The 18,217-nt window shown below is 42.2% G+C and overlaps 1 protein-coding gene across 3 annotated transcripts in view; it reads right to left on the bottom strand.

The window, feature by feature from the left end:
• LOC111846097 (neural-cadherin) overlaps positions 1-18,217 on the bottom strand; it is a 104,843-nt gene that overhangs the window by 75,703 nt on the left and 10,923 nt on the right. For all 3 annotated transcript variants that reach the window (XM_072718199.1, XM_023815969.2, XM_072718200.1), the window contains exon 2: positions 676-873. In XM_072718199.1, coding sequence (XP_072574300.1) covers positions 676-873 — 198 coding nt within the window. The remainder of the gene's footprint in view (positions 1-675; positions 874-18,217) is intronic.

The raw sequence follows: 18,217 nt of genomic DNA, 5'->3' as shown, positions 1-18,217 counted from the left end.
TAGTCACGTATCCAGAAGGTTGTTGGGTTGAATCCTGTCTCAGGGAAGATATATTATACCACCACTGGACCCTTAACCATAGGTGCTACAGGGGTGCTGGACCTTGACTGACCCTGTTCTCTATGCCTAAGCTTTCTCCATCTATATGTTACTTCAGACATTAGTGACTGCTAATGTAACAAGAAGCATATTGCCTCATTGATGCTTAGACATAAATTAGCTTTTGTGTGCAGGTCATCAGGTCACCAACACCACCGTTGGCTTTTAGCATTATGGAAGGAGCCACTCCTTTATGCCAGTCCCAGAAAGACTAACCATTGTGCACCCCCGTGATCCATAATTAGGCTTGACATTCTCACAGAAGGGCAAACCAAACAGCAGCGATTGGGCCTCACAGTGGTGAATGCCAAACATAGGAATGAGACTTTCCATCAAGACAGCACACACAATGCGAAAGGGTAGCTCGCTCACAGGAAACAATGCTCACAGTGTTTCGCGAAAAATTACAAAAAAATACTAATAACTAGTAGGCAAAATCTGTATGTAATCTGGGTAGTGGATTTTTCGCAAAATCAGCCAAATTCCTCCAATGGAATGAGGTGGGAATCAAACTGGAAAAAAACATATAAAATATTTGGGGAAGGGAAAATAGAGTATAGAACAAGAAGTACTGACCGTCAGACAGGAAGTACTCCACCTCTCCATTGCTTCCCTCATCTCCATCACGGGCGTGGAGCTTGTACACAAGGGTCCCAGCTGGGGCTTCAGGAGACACCACAGCCAGGTAAGGGGAGGGGACCATGGTCCACTCTGGGGCATTGTCATTCACATCTGTGACCAGCAGTTCCACTCTGGCCAGGTACCAGTCTGAACCTGTCGGGAGAGAGGATGATTGCACATGGCGTACAGTACACACTCACAATCACGACACGGTGTCATACTGTTCCAGCAAATTCTGACAGAGCTCAGAACGCTGTCAAAGTTAGCATCTCGTTAGCGTCACACCACAGGACTGCTGACCTCACCTACGGTAGAACCTCCCGTGGAGAGCCGCACGTTTGCCGAGGCACGAGGCGTTCGTAGAAATATTTGCCAGTAACCTAGGCTCTTTCTGGTGGGCAAATTTGTTTCGCTATTCTAAAGTGCCAGTCACCTTGTCTGGGTGCCTTTGCGCAGGAACACCTTATTTCTGTAGCAACCACCCCCCCCCATCCACTGTTACCGGGCACCTCTGGGTGGCTGAGTGAGGCGACGAGGGTGCCAGTGGGCAAAAAGCCGCTGCCAGCCAATCACAGGGTCCAGGATGCGGTCTGACAGACAGCACAAAATTGACACCAGGAGACTGGATAGATGGAGAGAGCAAGCAAGTGTAGGGGGAAGAAAGAGCATGGGGGCGACAGTGAGCGAGGGAAGCAATATCCAGAGACCAGCCAAACAGGATTACGGTAATGTCAAGGAGTGCAGAATGACCCGAGGGCTCGTACAGGAGCAGGACAGCGGCACGGCCAGACGATGTGGGTGGAGGGGAGAGTAAGGTGAGTAATCGTATCAATTAATAAAATGAAGAGAGAACACCGCAGAAAATCAAGCAGTCATCTACAATAATTAACCAAGTGAATAATTAGGTAGTTGTTCAGGCAGGACACGACACCAGCAGCTTAAATTCCCTTCACAGAGGGGAACATTGAAGTTGTTTACTGAAACTAAAAGTTAAGTTATATATTGAAAAGTGTAATAGATGTCAGGAAGGCCTAGAAAATTATCTTACCATCCGTTGGAGAGAGCCTGAAACACACATTTCAATCTGCAGTACAATCACTTCATCTTAATACCCATCCCCCTTCACCGCACCACCCAGGAAAGAGATGGCAGATTACCCAATGTCAGGAGCAGCAGCATCCTCTAAAATGACACATTCCCCACTCCCCCCCCTCATTCAGACGAGAGTCCTCTGCAACACGACCAGCGGCATTATGGGATCTCTGCCTCTTTCGCCACCTCTCCATCCCCATCGTCATTATTATGGCAGGTACTCCACTATCCTCTGGTGTCAATGTGACCGATCGAGGCACTGGGCCTCCTATGATGAATCACACACAAGATTATGATAAACACTGTGGCCACCACCCCCCAGCACATTGTCTGCAAACTCCTGCCACACCAGCCCTTCTGCAAACAGACACATTGCCCATTCCTCAGTCCATCACCTTAGGATGGTCCACAGTTGTCCACCAGTGGGTTCCAGCAATCTAGTCAGTGAGCATCACCCCAACACTGTCACTGACTGTCAGTGTATCACCCTCAGCTGTCAGACGGCCATCAAGGCTCAGTCGTCAGTCTAGCTGGGGAGAGCTCACACCCTCCTCACCCTAGCAATCCACTGGCTACTTTCTAGCCTAGACCAACAGAGCTGCACCATAGTTGGCCAGTGTAGAGTCAGTGGACTAGCGGCAGGCTAAGCTAATTAAACATTCTCTCTGAGGATTGATAGGGCCTATTTGGCTGTCCGGAAACTGTTGCTCTCGTAATTTTACAAGAAGGAATATTGACTTTTTATAATTTCACATCAAAATACCAATTAGACCAAATGCCAGCTCAAAGCCTTTCCAAACTGCAAATGAGACAATGTGCATTATAGTCAAAGTAGCAGTATCATTTGATTTTAGTGCTCTCCATAATTGAAACCCTCACCAGAGATCCTCCTACTACCCCCCATTACCAATTCAGCACCCCCCCCCCACCCCCACCGCCATTGCTCCAACTATCACTCTCCCCAGAGGGTTGGACTGGCTGCTCACATATTGCAAAGTGTTTCATTTATATTTCACCAGCCTCTTTGGCATTGCTTGAGAAATGGAAGCGCTAATGGTCTTTCATGTGGAAGCACGGATGAGTTTACTTCCTGTCACATGACTGTAATTGGGACACAATGGTCACAATGACCACAAATGAGGGAAATCCTACCTCAAGATGTGTGTTAATCCACATGCCATCTCACAAAATCACTCAGATTTCATAAGCATCAAAAGTAAATATTCTGCTTCTACAGATTAATTATTACATGCAAAAGCTATAAGAACAACTTCCTATGCACATTATCCCTAGTAGAACACTAATATAATTCAGAATTCTTATTATATCATGGCTTCATGAAATGAGATGCTGCATGCAAAATTAACGAAAAAATTATTTGATTGAAGATTTTTCATCTACACTTTAATCCCGATAGCTAAATGCTGAGCAAATACCGAGTTCCTTGCCCCCGCCCCTTCTGTTCTGCTCATCAGGCCAAGGCCTGATTTCTGATTAGAGAGCGGGAGAGTAAATTGGTTTATCTCGATCTCCAAGGACCTCCTGCAGAAACGGGGCTGGAAGATAAGGAAGATTAAATAACCTGCTCGATTGAAAAGTAAAATAAAAGCAATTCACCGCAGTTTACCCTTTCTTTCAGCAATGGCACATGTTAGGAGACACTCTACATTACGAGGTGACTTCTTACTGAAAACATGAAGAAATGAGAACCTGATGGTGTCACATCCACCCAAGTCCAAGACAATTAATGCTGGCATTATAAACCTGACACTTTGTTCACAGGTTCGTCACATATACTGTAGATCTATGCACTGTCACCTTATTTATTACTATAAATTTAATGTGCATATTGTTTATTTATTGTTTTGTAAATGTGCCATTCTTGTTCACTAATGCTGCTATTTGGAGTGAGCCAAATTATTTTTCGTTGTATGTGCAATTGTGCAGCTACACTTTCTGATTTCTGATTGTGAACCGCCATGGCGTCAGAGTGCCAAGCTCGCACCGTGGTGCTAACATGAACTCCCCACAGCCTTAATATGACAGTAACAAGACACAATATACTGTATACAGGACGTAAGGAACAAACCAAACACTTTTCTCTTTCACTCTCTCCCCACCTCAGGTGGCAAAATCACATAAGATAAATACACACAAACGATTTTAAAAGAGACATACAAAAATAAAAGAATTTGAAAAAGTAAAATCATAAATTACAGTCTCACTCTTTCTCGTTGAAGAATAATTACAGTACTATGAAGAACTGTATGTTTGCTCAGAAGAAAAAAAATTACATTAAAATGTATACAAATAAACAGCAATACAATAAAAAGCAACAAGAATTTCTGTTGTCTTCCAAAAAGTTACTGATCTTGTTGGATGGCTAGAAGAACACAGCTATTACTTGTATTTGTTAAATTTCACCACCAGATGCATAAGTGAATTTTATTGTCATACCATCCATATGAAGTTACACAGCGGCAAGAGATAACATTCCCCCAGGACCAAGGTGTGACATTCAGACAGCGAGTGACAAAAACAGAGACTGACAATTATTTAAAAAGGGTACAAAAACGCAAAACAGGGGGTGGGATGAAGTCTATATGCATACTGTGTCACATTGAGTATCAAAGATAATTATTTCAACAACGGGTTTGTCTGAGGCAGTCATGTAATGATACTTTAATGCAAAAGACTTATGGCCTAACTCATGCTGCACTGGCCAGACTGTGTTTATTTTCTATGCCTGGATTGCAGTGAAAATTAATAAAGCAAAGGGAATTAATCTGACAAGCTCCTTATGCCAAGGCAGAGCATGAAATTAAGACTGTATTCAGGGGCCTCACTTCCTTCTTTTAGTCTATGAAACTTGATTTTACTGCATTGAAGGGCTAGAACATGGGGTAAAGGGGACAGGACTTTATTCGGGGGAATGATTTTGAAGGAGGATGGTCAGGGAAAGGACACAATGGGCTAGGAGCTCAGTGGTGTAACTATGACAAGATCCCAGTTTTGTAAGGGCAGAATTCCATGCCATGGTTTCTCTTAAAACACAAAGCCCATAAACACAAACATATGAAAATGCATAACAGGATTATTAAATGGATTAATAAAGTGTGAGGGCAAATGTGGGTACAGAGGATTACTGAGCTTTGAAGTGAATTCTGGAAAGGAAAATGGATTCTGAGCCCTCCTTCAAAAGCACAATCCCTCATCTAGAAGAAGAAAAAAAAATAACTGAAGGGGGGGGGCTGTTTATGAGCATATCATTCCGTGAAACGCAATTCTTAAAATAATCAACTTGTTCAGTTAGGACTTCGTAATTAAAGACAACAGCAATTATGTATTTCTCGTTTTCAAGGCAGTGAACTCTGAATTGCCTTACTGATATGTTGATTATGAACGGGTAAACAGACAATGTTAACAGCCTGCTGTTTAGAACGTTCTGAGGACGTATTGTTGAAGGACCCCCAACCCCGTCTCTCTGCTCCTATATTTGTACAACATTGGGGGGGTTGGGGGGGGAGCTCAAACACATGGGTGCCTTTCTCCTCATCTCGTGTCACTAATTGCAATCGTGATTTCACAATACAAAGTCTAATTAGCTTGTTACAAAGAGCCTAATTATCAGAGTGGCACATAATGAAAGAATCCCATCACAGGAATTATAACAAACCTTCTTTGAACCTGTCAGGCTGACATTCACAACTGTCTTCAGAGAAGAAGCACAGAGTCTGTCTATGAGTTTCCTGTTTGATGGGAACTCGAAAAAAAGCCTTTGTCTATCAAGGCGGGAGTCTGAGCTGACTAGTAGGGAGCTGAGATTAAACTAAGACTAAAAGGAAGTCAGCAGTTATCAGTTATGGGTTGGTGGAAACCCGGGTCCCTCATCACAGGACATGTTCAAACTATGGGACACTCCAAACTAGAGACCCTTTAACATGGGGATTATACTGATTTGGACACCCACGTACTAAACAGAGAGAAAAATGTCTACTGTGAGGAATTATTTTAATGTTCGCAAAAATGTTAGAAGCACATTTTGCAAACATCCATCCATCCATTTTCCAAACCGCTTATCCTTCAGGGTTGCAGGGGGTCCGGAGCCTATCCTGGAAGCTACGGGCACATTTTGCAAACATTGCACTGCTAAAATTTCACGGCGAGGATCTACTAATAAACATTTCAACACACAAATCTGATTGCTCATCTTAAAGCGAGACTGTCGAGTATGAAGAGTCTTTGAAAAACAAATCCATTCCAATACAGGAGGCTGCTGTGCTGCCAAATAATGCTATAGCCCGTCAGCAGTGGCGTGCACAGACATTTTGGGGGGCAAGTGCTCCAGGGGGAAAAAAGGGCACTTTTTTGGACTGAGGGTAAAAGGGCAAGTGCTTCAGCACCACCTCGTCTCTATCTGTGCACGCCAGTGCCCGTCAGTAATGAATGAAAATTGATATCAAAATTAAGTTCAGTGCAGACAGTGTAAAATCACAATATATTACTCGGAAGTTTATCACAGTTAATGATCAGCCCTTCTCTATTATAAATGTTATAAATATATAAGGTGCATACAGTTATAAAAGAAAGTGCTCTGGAACTGTTGTTGTACGCCAAAGTTGGTGTGTTCTTCCCAAAAAATAAATACTTCTTCATATTCTTGGAATATTTTTTTTATTTATTTACTTACTTATTTAAGCAGAACCTCCCAAACAATCGGTACCGGTATCGGTGTCAGTTTTCGAAATAATCAGCTATTGGTACTGGCCAGAAATGTCCTTATTGGTGCAGCACTACTCCAAACACATTATTTTTCTGCATTGAGCTGGGAAAATTTATACTAAGAGCAGTCTGCTACTTTGCTGAAGAATTAAAGAAAAGTTTAATTGTCCTAAAAATAGGAATGAATAAATAATGCCAAGCTGGCCATACATGGAACATGTTTCGGAGTGTGTGTTTATGGACAGCCCAACATCAGGATAATCTTGTTGAGAGAGGGATGCTCCTCCGTAGTACAAGATGGTTGCTGATGTCTCACTGCCTCAATTATGGGTGGTTGCTGCACACATTCACAAAATCTTAAATAGTACCTGGAACCTCAGGGTTGAAATGTAAGGCTGCCCCAAGGACAGTTTAAATCCAGGTAGATACCCCCTCTAGGTAATCTTGAAAACATACATCCTTGTATTGTGTGCGTTAAAGGGTTAGTGGAGGGGAGGGGAGGGGGGGGGTAAATAAAAGCAAGCACTTGCAAGTTGAGATGGGTAATGAAGGGACATGTCTTGAACTCCCATCCCCACGCTGAGGCCCTTTATTAATACCATTCACATGCAGTATGGCTGTCTCTGGCTGATTTGGATGTGAGGGTCGTGCCTTCCCACAACAGTCGCCTTTCCTCGAGGCTAAACATGCTTATCGCTTCTAGCCTGTCCTAATACCATAATACTTTAAGACCATCACTCCTATTGCTCTTTGATAGACTTGACTTGATAGAGTGATATCCTTTTTGAAGTGCCTTTACCAAAGTTGAACTTCACACTGCATGAGCCTTTACAAGACTGTTGTGTAGCCTTAGGAATTTGGGCTTAAATCCTACACAGGCACACATCCAAGCATTTTGTTTGCTTTTTGAATTGTCCTCACAATTGCGTGATATGGTCATTAAAGTGTATATGAGAACACTTAAGCCCTTCTGCAAGGTCTCTGTGTCTTTCATATGGTAGTTACTAGAGATGCATGGCATACTGTTTAAAATACTGGTATCAAGCAGCATTCATTAAAAATCATGACAACATTCATCCAATGTATCAGTCTTGGTGGATATAACCATTTCATATTTAGACTTTAGTCAATATTCATAGTTGGCAGAGCAGGTGTTTTTCCTATCTGTTGTTATGCTGATATTGTTAGGAGTGTTAGGAAAATTGCCAGTCATGCAGTCTGTAGTGTCACAGTTTACCAGTAGGTTTCTGTTTATGACCTGTAGTGTTTTCTGTACAGTGAGAGGCAAGGCTCTGTTTTCACACCTTCAGATAGCAGACAGTTTAGGTTCACTGCCAGGGGCACTTTAGTGCACAGGGTTACCCAGCTGAAGCCCAGGGGCCTCCTCTAGAAAAGGGCCTCAAAAAGGGGCCATCAGCTTGTACTACTGTCGCCCCCCCCCTCCCCCAGTCGACAACTTTTACCATTGCTACAGAAAAAAGTAGTACGACCTCTGACAACTGAAATAGCCCAGGGCCTCTGCACACAGCAAATGAGACTGCAAAGGTCAGGGAGTTTAAAATAAATGTATTGTTCATCTGTCTTTCACATGCACTGTTCCTTTGATAATAAACAGAAAATACTAACACAACTCAAATTATCCAGAAAATACTGGTAATATTATACAAATATATTGGCTATTGGTATCACACAAAATTTCCACATTGGTGCACCAATGGTAGTTATAGTATGCAGTATGTATAATATACCTACAGTAGATGTGTAACTTTGCAATTAATCCTACTGAATGATATTGAGGTGACCTGCCCACTGCATCGTCATGCCAAGATTCATGTAAATTTTCAGCTGGTCATTTTTTGAAAGCTACATTGCCTGATGTTGTGCTGTCCATAAAATGAACAAACACATTAAATGCTGCAGAATGTATATCATTGATGTAGATCAAGAGGAGTGACATAACAAGCACATTTTGACATTAATTGCTGTGGAGTCTTTGTAAAGTGGAAGGGTTCTGTTTCCAAACATACAAAGACACTCACATGCACACATGTATGTTCTTAGATAATCCCCACAGATTACTCTCATGTGACTAAATTATCCTACATCATCCCTGATAAAAGGAAAATAATAACAAATATCTGGTTCTTTTCTGGTCCTGTTTATGATTCCCTGTAAAATTTGATGTTTCAATGGCTATACAGATTAGCTACACTGTCATCTTCAGACACATGTATGTATATATATATATATATATATATATATATATATATATATATATATATGCAAATACAATATATCTTTCATATATCTGACATATTCTTTTTTTCTGGCATGTTCTGAGACCTCGGAAAAGCACTCTAACTCGACAGGCAAGACTGTCACATACTATCACACACCATGCAGAGTGTGGATCAGAATCCAATGAAAAGATATTTTTCTAGGAGGCGAAACGGTTCAATTAAGACCCTGGAATGTGTTAAATGAAAATTGGGGGGGGGGGCGGGATTTGTACACTTGGTGTCATCAACAGCATGCCAACAGATCTTCACAACCACCCAGTTATTTTAGCACAACCGCCTCAAGGGGAGACTTCTTAATGAACATCTTAATAACAGTCTGCAAAAACTGAGCTGGGCAGATTCATTTCTTTGGATTATACACACACTTTGGACATTGGTGCATGGAAGCCAAATGGCCCTGCTCTCCAGTGATTCAAAAAGCACATATTATTTTCACAAAAGCAGTGATCCTTCAGCCTGCTAAATCCAGCCAGATGCAGGACCGAATGAAAATGATGGCCCATCTTCCACAATCCATGAGCAGATCCAAAGTTATGATCCCCAGAGAAGTCATTCAATACAGAGCAGTACAGGTAAACATCTCACATGGCTGTACAGACGTACTGTATAATATCACACATTTTAACCAATTATACAAGACATATATTTAACAAAAGAAATTTGGGTTAAATACAGAGCACATCATCTTAGTTCCTGAACCATGAAACCCTTTCCTCTTTCCTTCAGGTTTGCTGCTTTCTGCCTTTGTCTTAGAAAGAGAAGTAGAACATGGACAGACTGCAAAGCACGGTAAACTGTGATAGATCACTCTGTAAATTTATAATGGGGGTTTGTGACCAGCAGGGAAGCACATGAGCTAGAATGCAATCGAACCCTGTGCCGCCTTTGCCCTGAAGTAGAACCAGTCAAGCTGCCGGCCACCATGATGGTATGGCTCAGGAAATGTGTACAATTTAATCTCAATAAAACGCCCGTCGAGGGTACAGTACAAAACAAGCAGCGTTTCTCTGTATCGGGATTGTGCGGGTGTGATGACATTAAGGTAACGAGCCGCAGCACGCAGGGAGCCTAACAGCCCATTCCCAGATATTCTGGCAGGAAATGCCACAGCTAACATAAAGTAATCGGCTTGTTTGCTGGACACTGAGGCTGTCTGGTCAAGAGACTCTGGGCAGAAAGGGCAGACGGTCAATTTTGATAAACAGGAAAGGGGGGTGAGGCAGACAGACACAAACGCTGGCCACACTGCCTCCTTTCCCATAATCCTCAGCAGCGCAGGCCTCTCCAGACCCGAACACATTGCTATACCTGGGGGGCATATTGTGACATGCTCTTCTCATCAGCCCTTGGCCATGCGAGTTCTGGATTCAGTAGTGGTGTTTACGTGGAGCTTGTTTGTGTATTTTGAAGATGTGAACTGAAAAACCAATAATGGAAGCACTCATACATAGTAAAAAAAGAAAAAAAAACTCAAATATTGCAAACAATTTTTTTTACATTCGCTTGAGGTGGTTTCTGTGGCAAGTGGAAAAAGAAGTAATTTGCAAAACTGCCATAGAAACAGAATTTGCAAATTAGTAGATACATAGGACATAAGATAAAAATGATAGTTAGTTTGTGTACAGCTACTAACTCAAGGAAAGTCTGCTCCAAAGTACAAGACTTGGATCTTACAGGATGATAAATGACAAATATTACTAAGATGAGATCCATTAATGGAAACACACCCTATTCGCAATTTACCTTATTGAAAATTCACTTATAATTTGTGCAAAACTTTAACAGAAACACAGCTTGTGACTAACATGTTAAGTTTCTCTGCAAATAATGACGTTTGGAGCTTCCCGGAAAATTCAGTCATATTTTATTTATTCACAGTTTTGAGGCTCCGGGATTATTGACACTCTACTGTTAAGCACCTGTAATTAGTGCTCTGCATGCTTACAATAACTTGACGAAAGTGTGCAGTTATTAACCAAGCCATGCGGCACAGGGGTTAGAGCTGGTGATGGTACAGTACACATCTGTAATCTCTGCCAAACTTCGCCTACAGTAAGCGTCTCACCACCATAGTGACTGACCAGGAACTTCCACCAGGTCGGCTACCCGTCTGCCTGACAGCCTCTCAGTCTGAACAATCCCCTGCGGCTTGTGGACTCCATTTCCATCATGGGCGAACTGAGTGATGGCTGGATTGAACTGCCTGCAGGGTCACCAATGAGTCAGTGGCCAGACAAATCTGGGCCTCCCAGATAACCGTGACTAGCATCAATCTACTAGACACCCCACCCCTCCAGTCAAGCTAATCTACCCTAGACCTGTGGAGCAGCTAAGGTACACCTGGTCCAAAACCACACAGGAGGCATTGCCATGGTGATTCCACCACTGTGGAGAATGGAGAGGGATCCATACACAGCTATTGAGGCCTCGCAAAGGAGTCCACATAGAGTTTGCACTATAGCCACAGTAACCAGAGAGAAGTGAGAATGACCCCTGCACACCACCACATTCCTAGCCAATGAACATTTCCCACAACAATGAACGTCAAACCCCTTTAACCGCCAAGCAAGACGTACTTCGGCATATGTGGCCCTTTTGTTTGCGCTAATGTGCCATTAGTGTTAATAACAGCAGCAAATCTGACACCCTCAGCCAAAAAGCCGTAATGTTCCTAAGAGAGTGGCCGCTCTGTCCTGAAATCATACAGCTAAAAAGTTTTCAAACAGTATGGATTTTATAAAATGTTGAATGAATAGATGAAGGTTATTGGAAATTTCAGGTTCGTCGAAGTTTCCACATTTTAACAACTGTATAAAGTAATGATTTTATAAATACAAATCAACATAGGTGAAGCAATTAAAAAAATTATGTTTTCAGGGTTGCCAACTCTCACGCATCTGGCATGACACTCATGCTTTCATGCTTTTTTTTTTTAATTAGCTACATCAAAAGCATTGGGGTACTTTGCAAACCCTACAGACTATTTACTAAGTAATAAAACTATTACACACATGCATGTGCATGTGTGTGCAAACTTGTCTTGAATTGAAAATTTTGCTTCAGCCAGCTAACCAAAGTTGGCCACTCTGCATTTTATTTGAAATGAAAAGTAAAATGCAGTTTTCGGCTGAAGAGGCTTGTCATTCTTTTTGCGTGAAACAAATATGAGAAAACCTGTGTCACTTTTTATATCTTTTCGAAATAATAAGACTGCATACCCAGCTCAAATAGCAATTAGTGTGATCAGTTCTTTTGGTACTTAAGTTAAAGCGAGGCTTATGTTTTATTACCTTTGTGGCATTAAGATGAGTGTCACAAGATTAATCTACAGTATCAAAACCAATAATATAATCAAAGAGAACTAAAATATACAACATAAACATGAATATTATGGGTTTTACAGCATTTTTGGAGTGACAGCAACTCTGCTGCTGTGAGGATTACTGACTGTCCCAATATTTTCATGATGTGTGAACAGTATATTAAGGCGATGTACCACTAAGAAAAACAAAAGGTGTGATACGGCAAAGTATGTCATTGCTGGCGGTTAAAGAAGGTCGAAAAAATGCAGGTGATTTTTAAAACATGTATATTCATCACATCACGTGGTACAAGAGGAGCAGCCTCGAACAAACTCATAACAAAGAGAAATCTCTCCTGGAATTTCCTGTTCCTAAGTGGTTTCCATGGCTACAGTCACCCTTCCAAATGGTGGTCAGCTCCCCCAGATAGGACCACCCGGCCCACTCAGCCAGACCTTGAGACAGGATACAGAGGAGCAGTGCGAGGGCCAACAATCAGCATCATGGGACACGATTAATGGGGATGACAGCAACAGGTACAGAAAGCTCACATCTGGATTATGAAGATTAAATGCCAGGCCGTCCTAACCAAAAACAAAACACATGCAGCAGGCTGCTCAGGATCAGGTAAAAACCGAGACGAAGCAATACTCACACACGCACCGAAACATACATGTTCTGTATGTGCACACCTTCAGATGTTCTGTATCTTACAGACATACACAAATCTTGGCAGCCACATGAACATGTGCTCACACACAAACACACATAGACCCAAATATGCTCACGCATATTCACACAAACACTGACACAAAAACACACACATCCACATGCATACAAACACCTACCTATTCAAGACAAATTACTCACATGCATTCACACGCCTTGGCATGGTGGGACTCACCCAAGTGTAAAGACATTCACATATACCCATGCATTCACTCTGCATGCAGACACAGTAGACACACACGATTACGCAGTAGGGTTGAATATACACTTCCTTGCCTCACTGAAGACCAGAATTCGCCTGGCCTGGCTCCAGGATGATAATTATCAGCACTTCTGAGAGGAGACAAGTTCATTACCATAATGATCGCCATTATCCAAAACCAATGACCTAAGGAAAGTATGTGAAGATGGTGGCAAGTATTAGTCTGTTCTCTCTACTGAATTTCTGGGTTAGCGGGTTCATCATTGAAAAGTTCACCCCCCCCCACCCCCAATTTCACACAATAATCATCAAAAGACATTTAATATATTCACCTTTCCACCATCTGTCCTGAATTACCTTTCATTCTTCTTTTCATACATTTTTTGTGGGAAAGAAATCTCACAATATCCTGACCTGAGACGAGTCCTCTGCTTTGTCAAATTACTTCTCTGGTCATGACGTAATATAAGACATCCGTTTTTTTCAGAAATACTAATGATGATCAAAGGGATACTCACGGACCCAAAATTACACCAAAGCAAATGTCAGGCAGCTTGTGTATCTGTCCGTGGCTTAACTAAAGTCCTATTGGGAAGATCTTGTCCTCCTCCTTGTCTGCTCCTCTCCTCCTTTACCCCAGAACTGGTCCATGTCCACTCTGTGTAATTAGATTCAGTGGAGCATCATTATGTAAAAGCTTTTTTCACCTAGACCAGAAGCCACTACGGCCTCACAAATCCCTCCTAAACCAAGTAAAATAAGCATATGAAATACTGACAAACTGTATAAATATAACAAATAGCTAGTATACAAAACAATGGGCTGTATTTTTCTCCTGTACTGTCACCCTTTCTGTAAGGTATTCTGTAAGCCATTTCCATGGTTACATAAATTCATGAGGAAGGAGTGGAGAAAACCAGATATTGAGGAGCATTGACTCAAAAAAAAAAATCACAACTAATCAATGTCTCCTGGGTAAGTCCTTCGTCCTCTCTGATTTACCTTCCTCCTTCTTAGCCAGAACCCCCAGAAATGAGGCTCTCTTTATGGAGAAAGGAAGATCTGCTGAACACAAAACTCAGCTACCAATCATAGTAAAAACAAGCATCGCCCATTTCCCAGTCATCAGCATGTAACTCCGTCTCAGCACCAAAAGCTAACTGCAACAATATGCGTTACTCAAGTTGGAAAAATACTGCACACCCTTTTACATATTTCAGCAGACATATTTATCCGAAGCAACATGCACATTTTTGAGAAAACGAGGTCAGCCAGTCCTTGAAAGAATTGGGGGTTAAGAGCCTTGCTCAAGGGCCCAACGGCAAAATCACTCTGCCTACCACAGGATTTGAACCAGTGACCTTCCAATTACAATCACAGTGTGCTAACCAACTGAGCTATACAGTGCCCCCTAGGGGGAAACAACCAAATGTCTTTTGGAATACTCTGACTTGGCAAGAAAGAGGGTAATGTTTAAAAACAGATGAAGCATCAAGTGAAACATTTCAAAAGAAACCAAGCTAAACAGAAAATAAAACTTTGGAATGTACTTTCTAGTTCACATAAGCACATCACAGGTTCACACCGTAAACATGCTTTTATAGACACAAACTAGTTATGAATTTTAATTCTTGTGTCATCATGATCTTTCAGACATTCTTATCCTTTATGACATGCATAGATTATGCTTTTACAGTTCAATATTCATTTAATAAAAGTGCTGTTGTCACAACTAACCCCATCTGCTCTGCTCATTTGAATTTGGAGAATTTGACTTCTCCAGCATATAAATTCCATTTCATCCCATGAGCTGCCTCCACTGGGAATTTGAGTTGGAGGTGAATGGTGCTCCTCAGTACACTAACAGTTTCAGGCCAATAGCCTGCATAGATATCATGAACATGGAGAGGTGACTCCTGGACACATGCCTGAGGAGAGACCATACGTAAACCATGGGGTTTTGGGGTAGAATACAAGAAAATACTGCAGGCACATAAGAAAACACATCTAGGAATCCACTGAGTATTTTCCACATTTTATTTCCAGGTACCACCAAGCTTTCTCTGACTTGCCCTGTGTGTCCCTGCATTGCTCATTTCCTCAGAAAATTGACAGTGAGACACTCAAACAGACCAAGGGCACAAGTGTTGACACCAACAGCAAAGCCTGACAAGTTAGAAAAGCCAGCAACTTCCACTCACAAAGTGTAAAAGACTCAAATACTCCGACACAGTGTCAGAGGACTTATTAACCAGCACAATTACTCACATGAAACACACTAAGTTCCTTTTTAGAACCTGGAGTAAAGAAGAACAAAGAACAGTAGAGGAGTGAAGGCTGGGGTCCTGCCTCTTTAAATTCTGCCCTTCAGTCAAGTTCCATCCTTCATTCAGCATTGAAGTGAAACACACCTGACTTTATATTTCTTCAACATGTGGAGGAATTTCAAGTATTTCAAGGCAGCCACAATAAACAGCCCACAAATAAGACAACAACTTTTTTTGTCCTGGAACAGCTAGAAGATTAATGTCACCTGCTATGTTCCCCTGAACGTGACACAGCCGTGCTTGTCACCCACTGCGACAGACATCCTCTTTGTGTGATCGGTCAATGCAACTGACCTCCAGGTCAGCAAAGATCGGCGAAAGACACAAAACAAAATTACTGCTTGGATTGAAGGAAGGGTCAACAGGTTTGACTCCCTCTAGATCGCTCTGAATAGAAATAACCAGTTCATCCTGCAACCGGGAAGATATATGAACACAGGAAAAGAACAGGATCATTTAGAGCAACCCATTTCCCTAAGCTGACTGTGTATGGCTATATTTATGTTCTTCTAATGCAATATTTATACTATACTGTATGTAAACAAAGTCAATCAGTGTGTTTCTATATATGTATGCAAAAAATTATATATATATATATGATTATACACACACACATACACGCATGCCTGCGTATATGTATTATACACTGGTATTTTTCTGTATAGGGGCGGTTCTAGATTTAGAGGATATCCAAGAAATTGTGACAGTGACTGTAAATAAAATTAAAGGTAAATACAGAACTGGGGTGCGAATAATAACATCCAGGGCTGGAGCCCTGTCAACCCAGCTCTGGGGCTACCCATGGTGCTACACGGTTATAAGTGTGTACCCTATCTCAGTGCGATTTACACGTGTGTGCGTGTGCGTGCGTCAGCTCTCATCTCGTCTCACATACCGCTGGAATTTCACAGCATCAGTGGGCGATGATGTGCTACCATCACCCTCCCCACCCTCTAGCTGGCATTTTGGGAGCCACGGGCAGAGGCAGGCACAGATGAGGACTGCGGTGGACGTGTGAACCAGATACATCTGTCAGCTGCTAATGAACCACAGGCCTGTGGAGGAAGCTTGGGGGCGCTGCTGCACCCACCCCAGGTGATCATGCTTGGCAGTTCAGCTCTTAGGCCCCACGCAGGGAGTTTACTTCATTAAAAATTCCACCTAAAAGTTAAATGCTGCGAGACAATGAAAGAATGAAAATTAAAACGCACACATGCACATACACCGCATGACCCTGGACTGGATAAGCGTTTGGAATGCGGACGGGAGGGAGGACACACTAAAGGAAGGCGTGGGCTCAGTGGGTAAGAACACTGTGCCTGTGATCGGAAGAGTGTTGGTTCACACCCCAGTGTTGACAAGAGTGATGTCACCATTGGGCCATGAACGAGAACCTTAGCCTTTAATTGCTCCAGGGACTGTCTGACCTTGTCACAAAAAGGAAAAATGTAAGTCACTTTGAAGTTTCTGCTAAATAAATTAAATGTAGATGTAGACCGATGTACATCCAGTAAAAACAAGGATGTGATCTTCCTGATTCTTCAGCCAAAGCAGGTCTCTACAGAAGCCCCTTTACTGGGCAGTAGCAATGTTGGGAAGTGAGGTCCAGAGAACAGTGGATCTAGGGTGTTGGCCATCGGTGATAAGGTGGGGACTACATGGCCAAGTAAGAACCCCCAACCTCCTCGCACGTCCAGCTACAGCCTGCAAGCGCCAGTTATTAACAAAGCCTGTTTACAGATTAGTTTGCACAGTTTCTGTGACATCTACAAAGACTGTGTGGGTACAAAATGGGAAACAGGGAATGTGTATTAGAGCGCTTTATGGGAATGGGGAAACCAGTAATACTGCAATAATCTGAGGTACAGTAATGGGGGAACAAATGAAAATATTCCTTTGGTAACAGTGGTAATAAAATGTATGGTAACAGTACGGTAACAGTAATAAAATTGCTTGTACTGTATATGCATACATATTCGTATAGGCCTATTCGTTATATTAAGTATACGTCCTTTTGTTCTGTTAAATTATTTGTTTTCACTCCAACCCATGGCAGTGTATCCTAAGCTGTTCAGGCCTGTTGAAGAAAAATGTGTCTTTACACGAGAAACACACTACTATGTGCACTGCTCTCAAACAAGGAAAAGACGTAAGCAAAGTTTTTCAAGAATTTCAGATGAGTTCTAAGTTATTTTCCTTTTCAGTATGAAAATGTTTGGATAATTTGTTCTGAATAATGCAAAATAAATATGCTTGGGGAAAAGTGCCAAGTGAGTAATTTAATAATTGAAATATTTAAAGGCAAATATGGAGAATGTTTAATCTTACACTATACTGCTGGGGTGCTGGTGAACACGGCGATGGAGTGAGGAGGGTTCTGGTGCATACAGAGACACGTTGGGGATGGTGTCAGTGCACACGGGGGCAGGTAGGGAACGGATCAGACGTTTGCGGGGACAGATGGGTATCGGAATAGATATCAACCCCATGCAGCTCTCTAGTGTGTATTCATACACAGAACATCCTACATACGTGCACAGGCACACTCAAATGCACACGGAGATGCAAAAGTCTCAAACGCAGACGCAAGAATCCAAACACCCCTGAACACACATTGTGCAGAAACACACCCAGACAAAAAAAGACAGAGGGAAATGCAAACACACTGACTCAGACTCACTTGCACATGTGTGAACAGGAGGCAGATCTCCCGGTGAGGTGTGCAAGTAAAATAAGCAGAGACCCATATATCTCCCCCAACCCGACACAGAAGGACAACGGGGGAAAAGTCCAGGAGGAGAAACAGGAGGCACATGAAGGAGT

The sequence above is a fragment of the Paramormyrops kingsleyae genome, chromosome 11 (assembly GCF_048594095.1).
Source record: "Paramormyrops kingsleyae isolate MSU_618 chromosome 11, PKINGS_0.4, whole genome shotgun sequence".
NCBI lineage: Eukaryota > Metazoa > Chordata > Actinopteri > Osteoglossiformes > Mormyridae > Paramormyrops > Paramormyrops kingsleyae.
The sequence above is the reverse complement of the archived record's forward strand: the minus strand, read 5'-3'. Positions and strand labels throughout refer to the sequence as shown.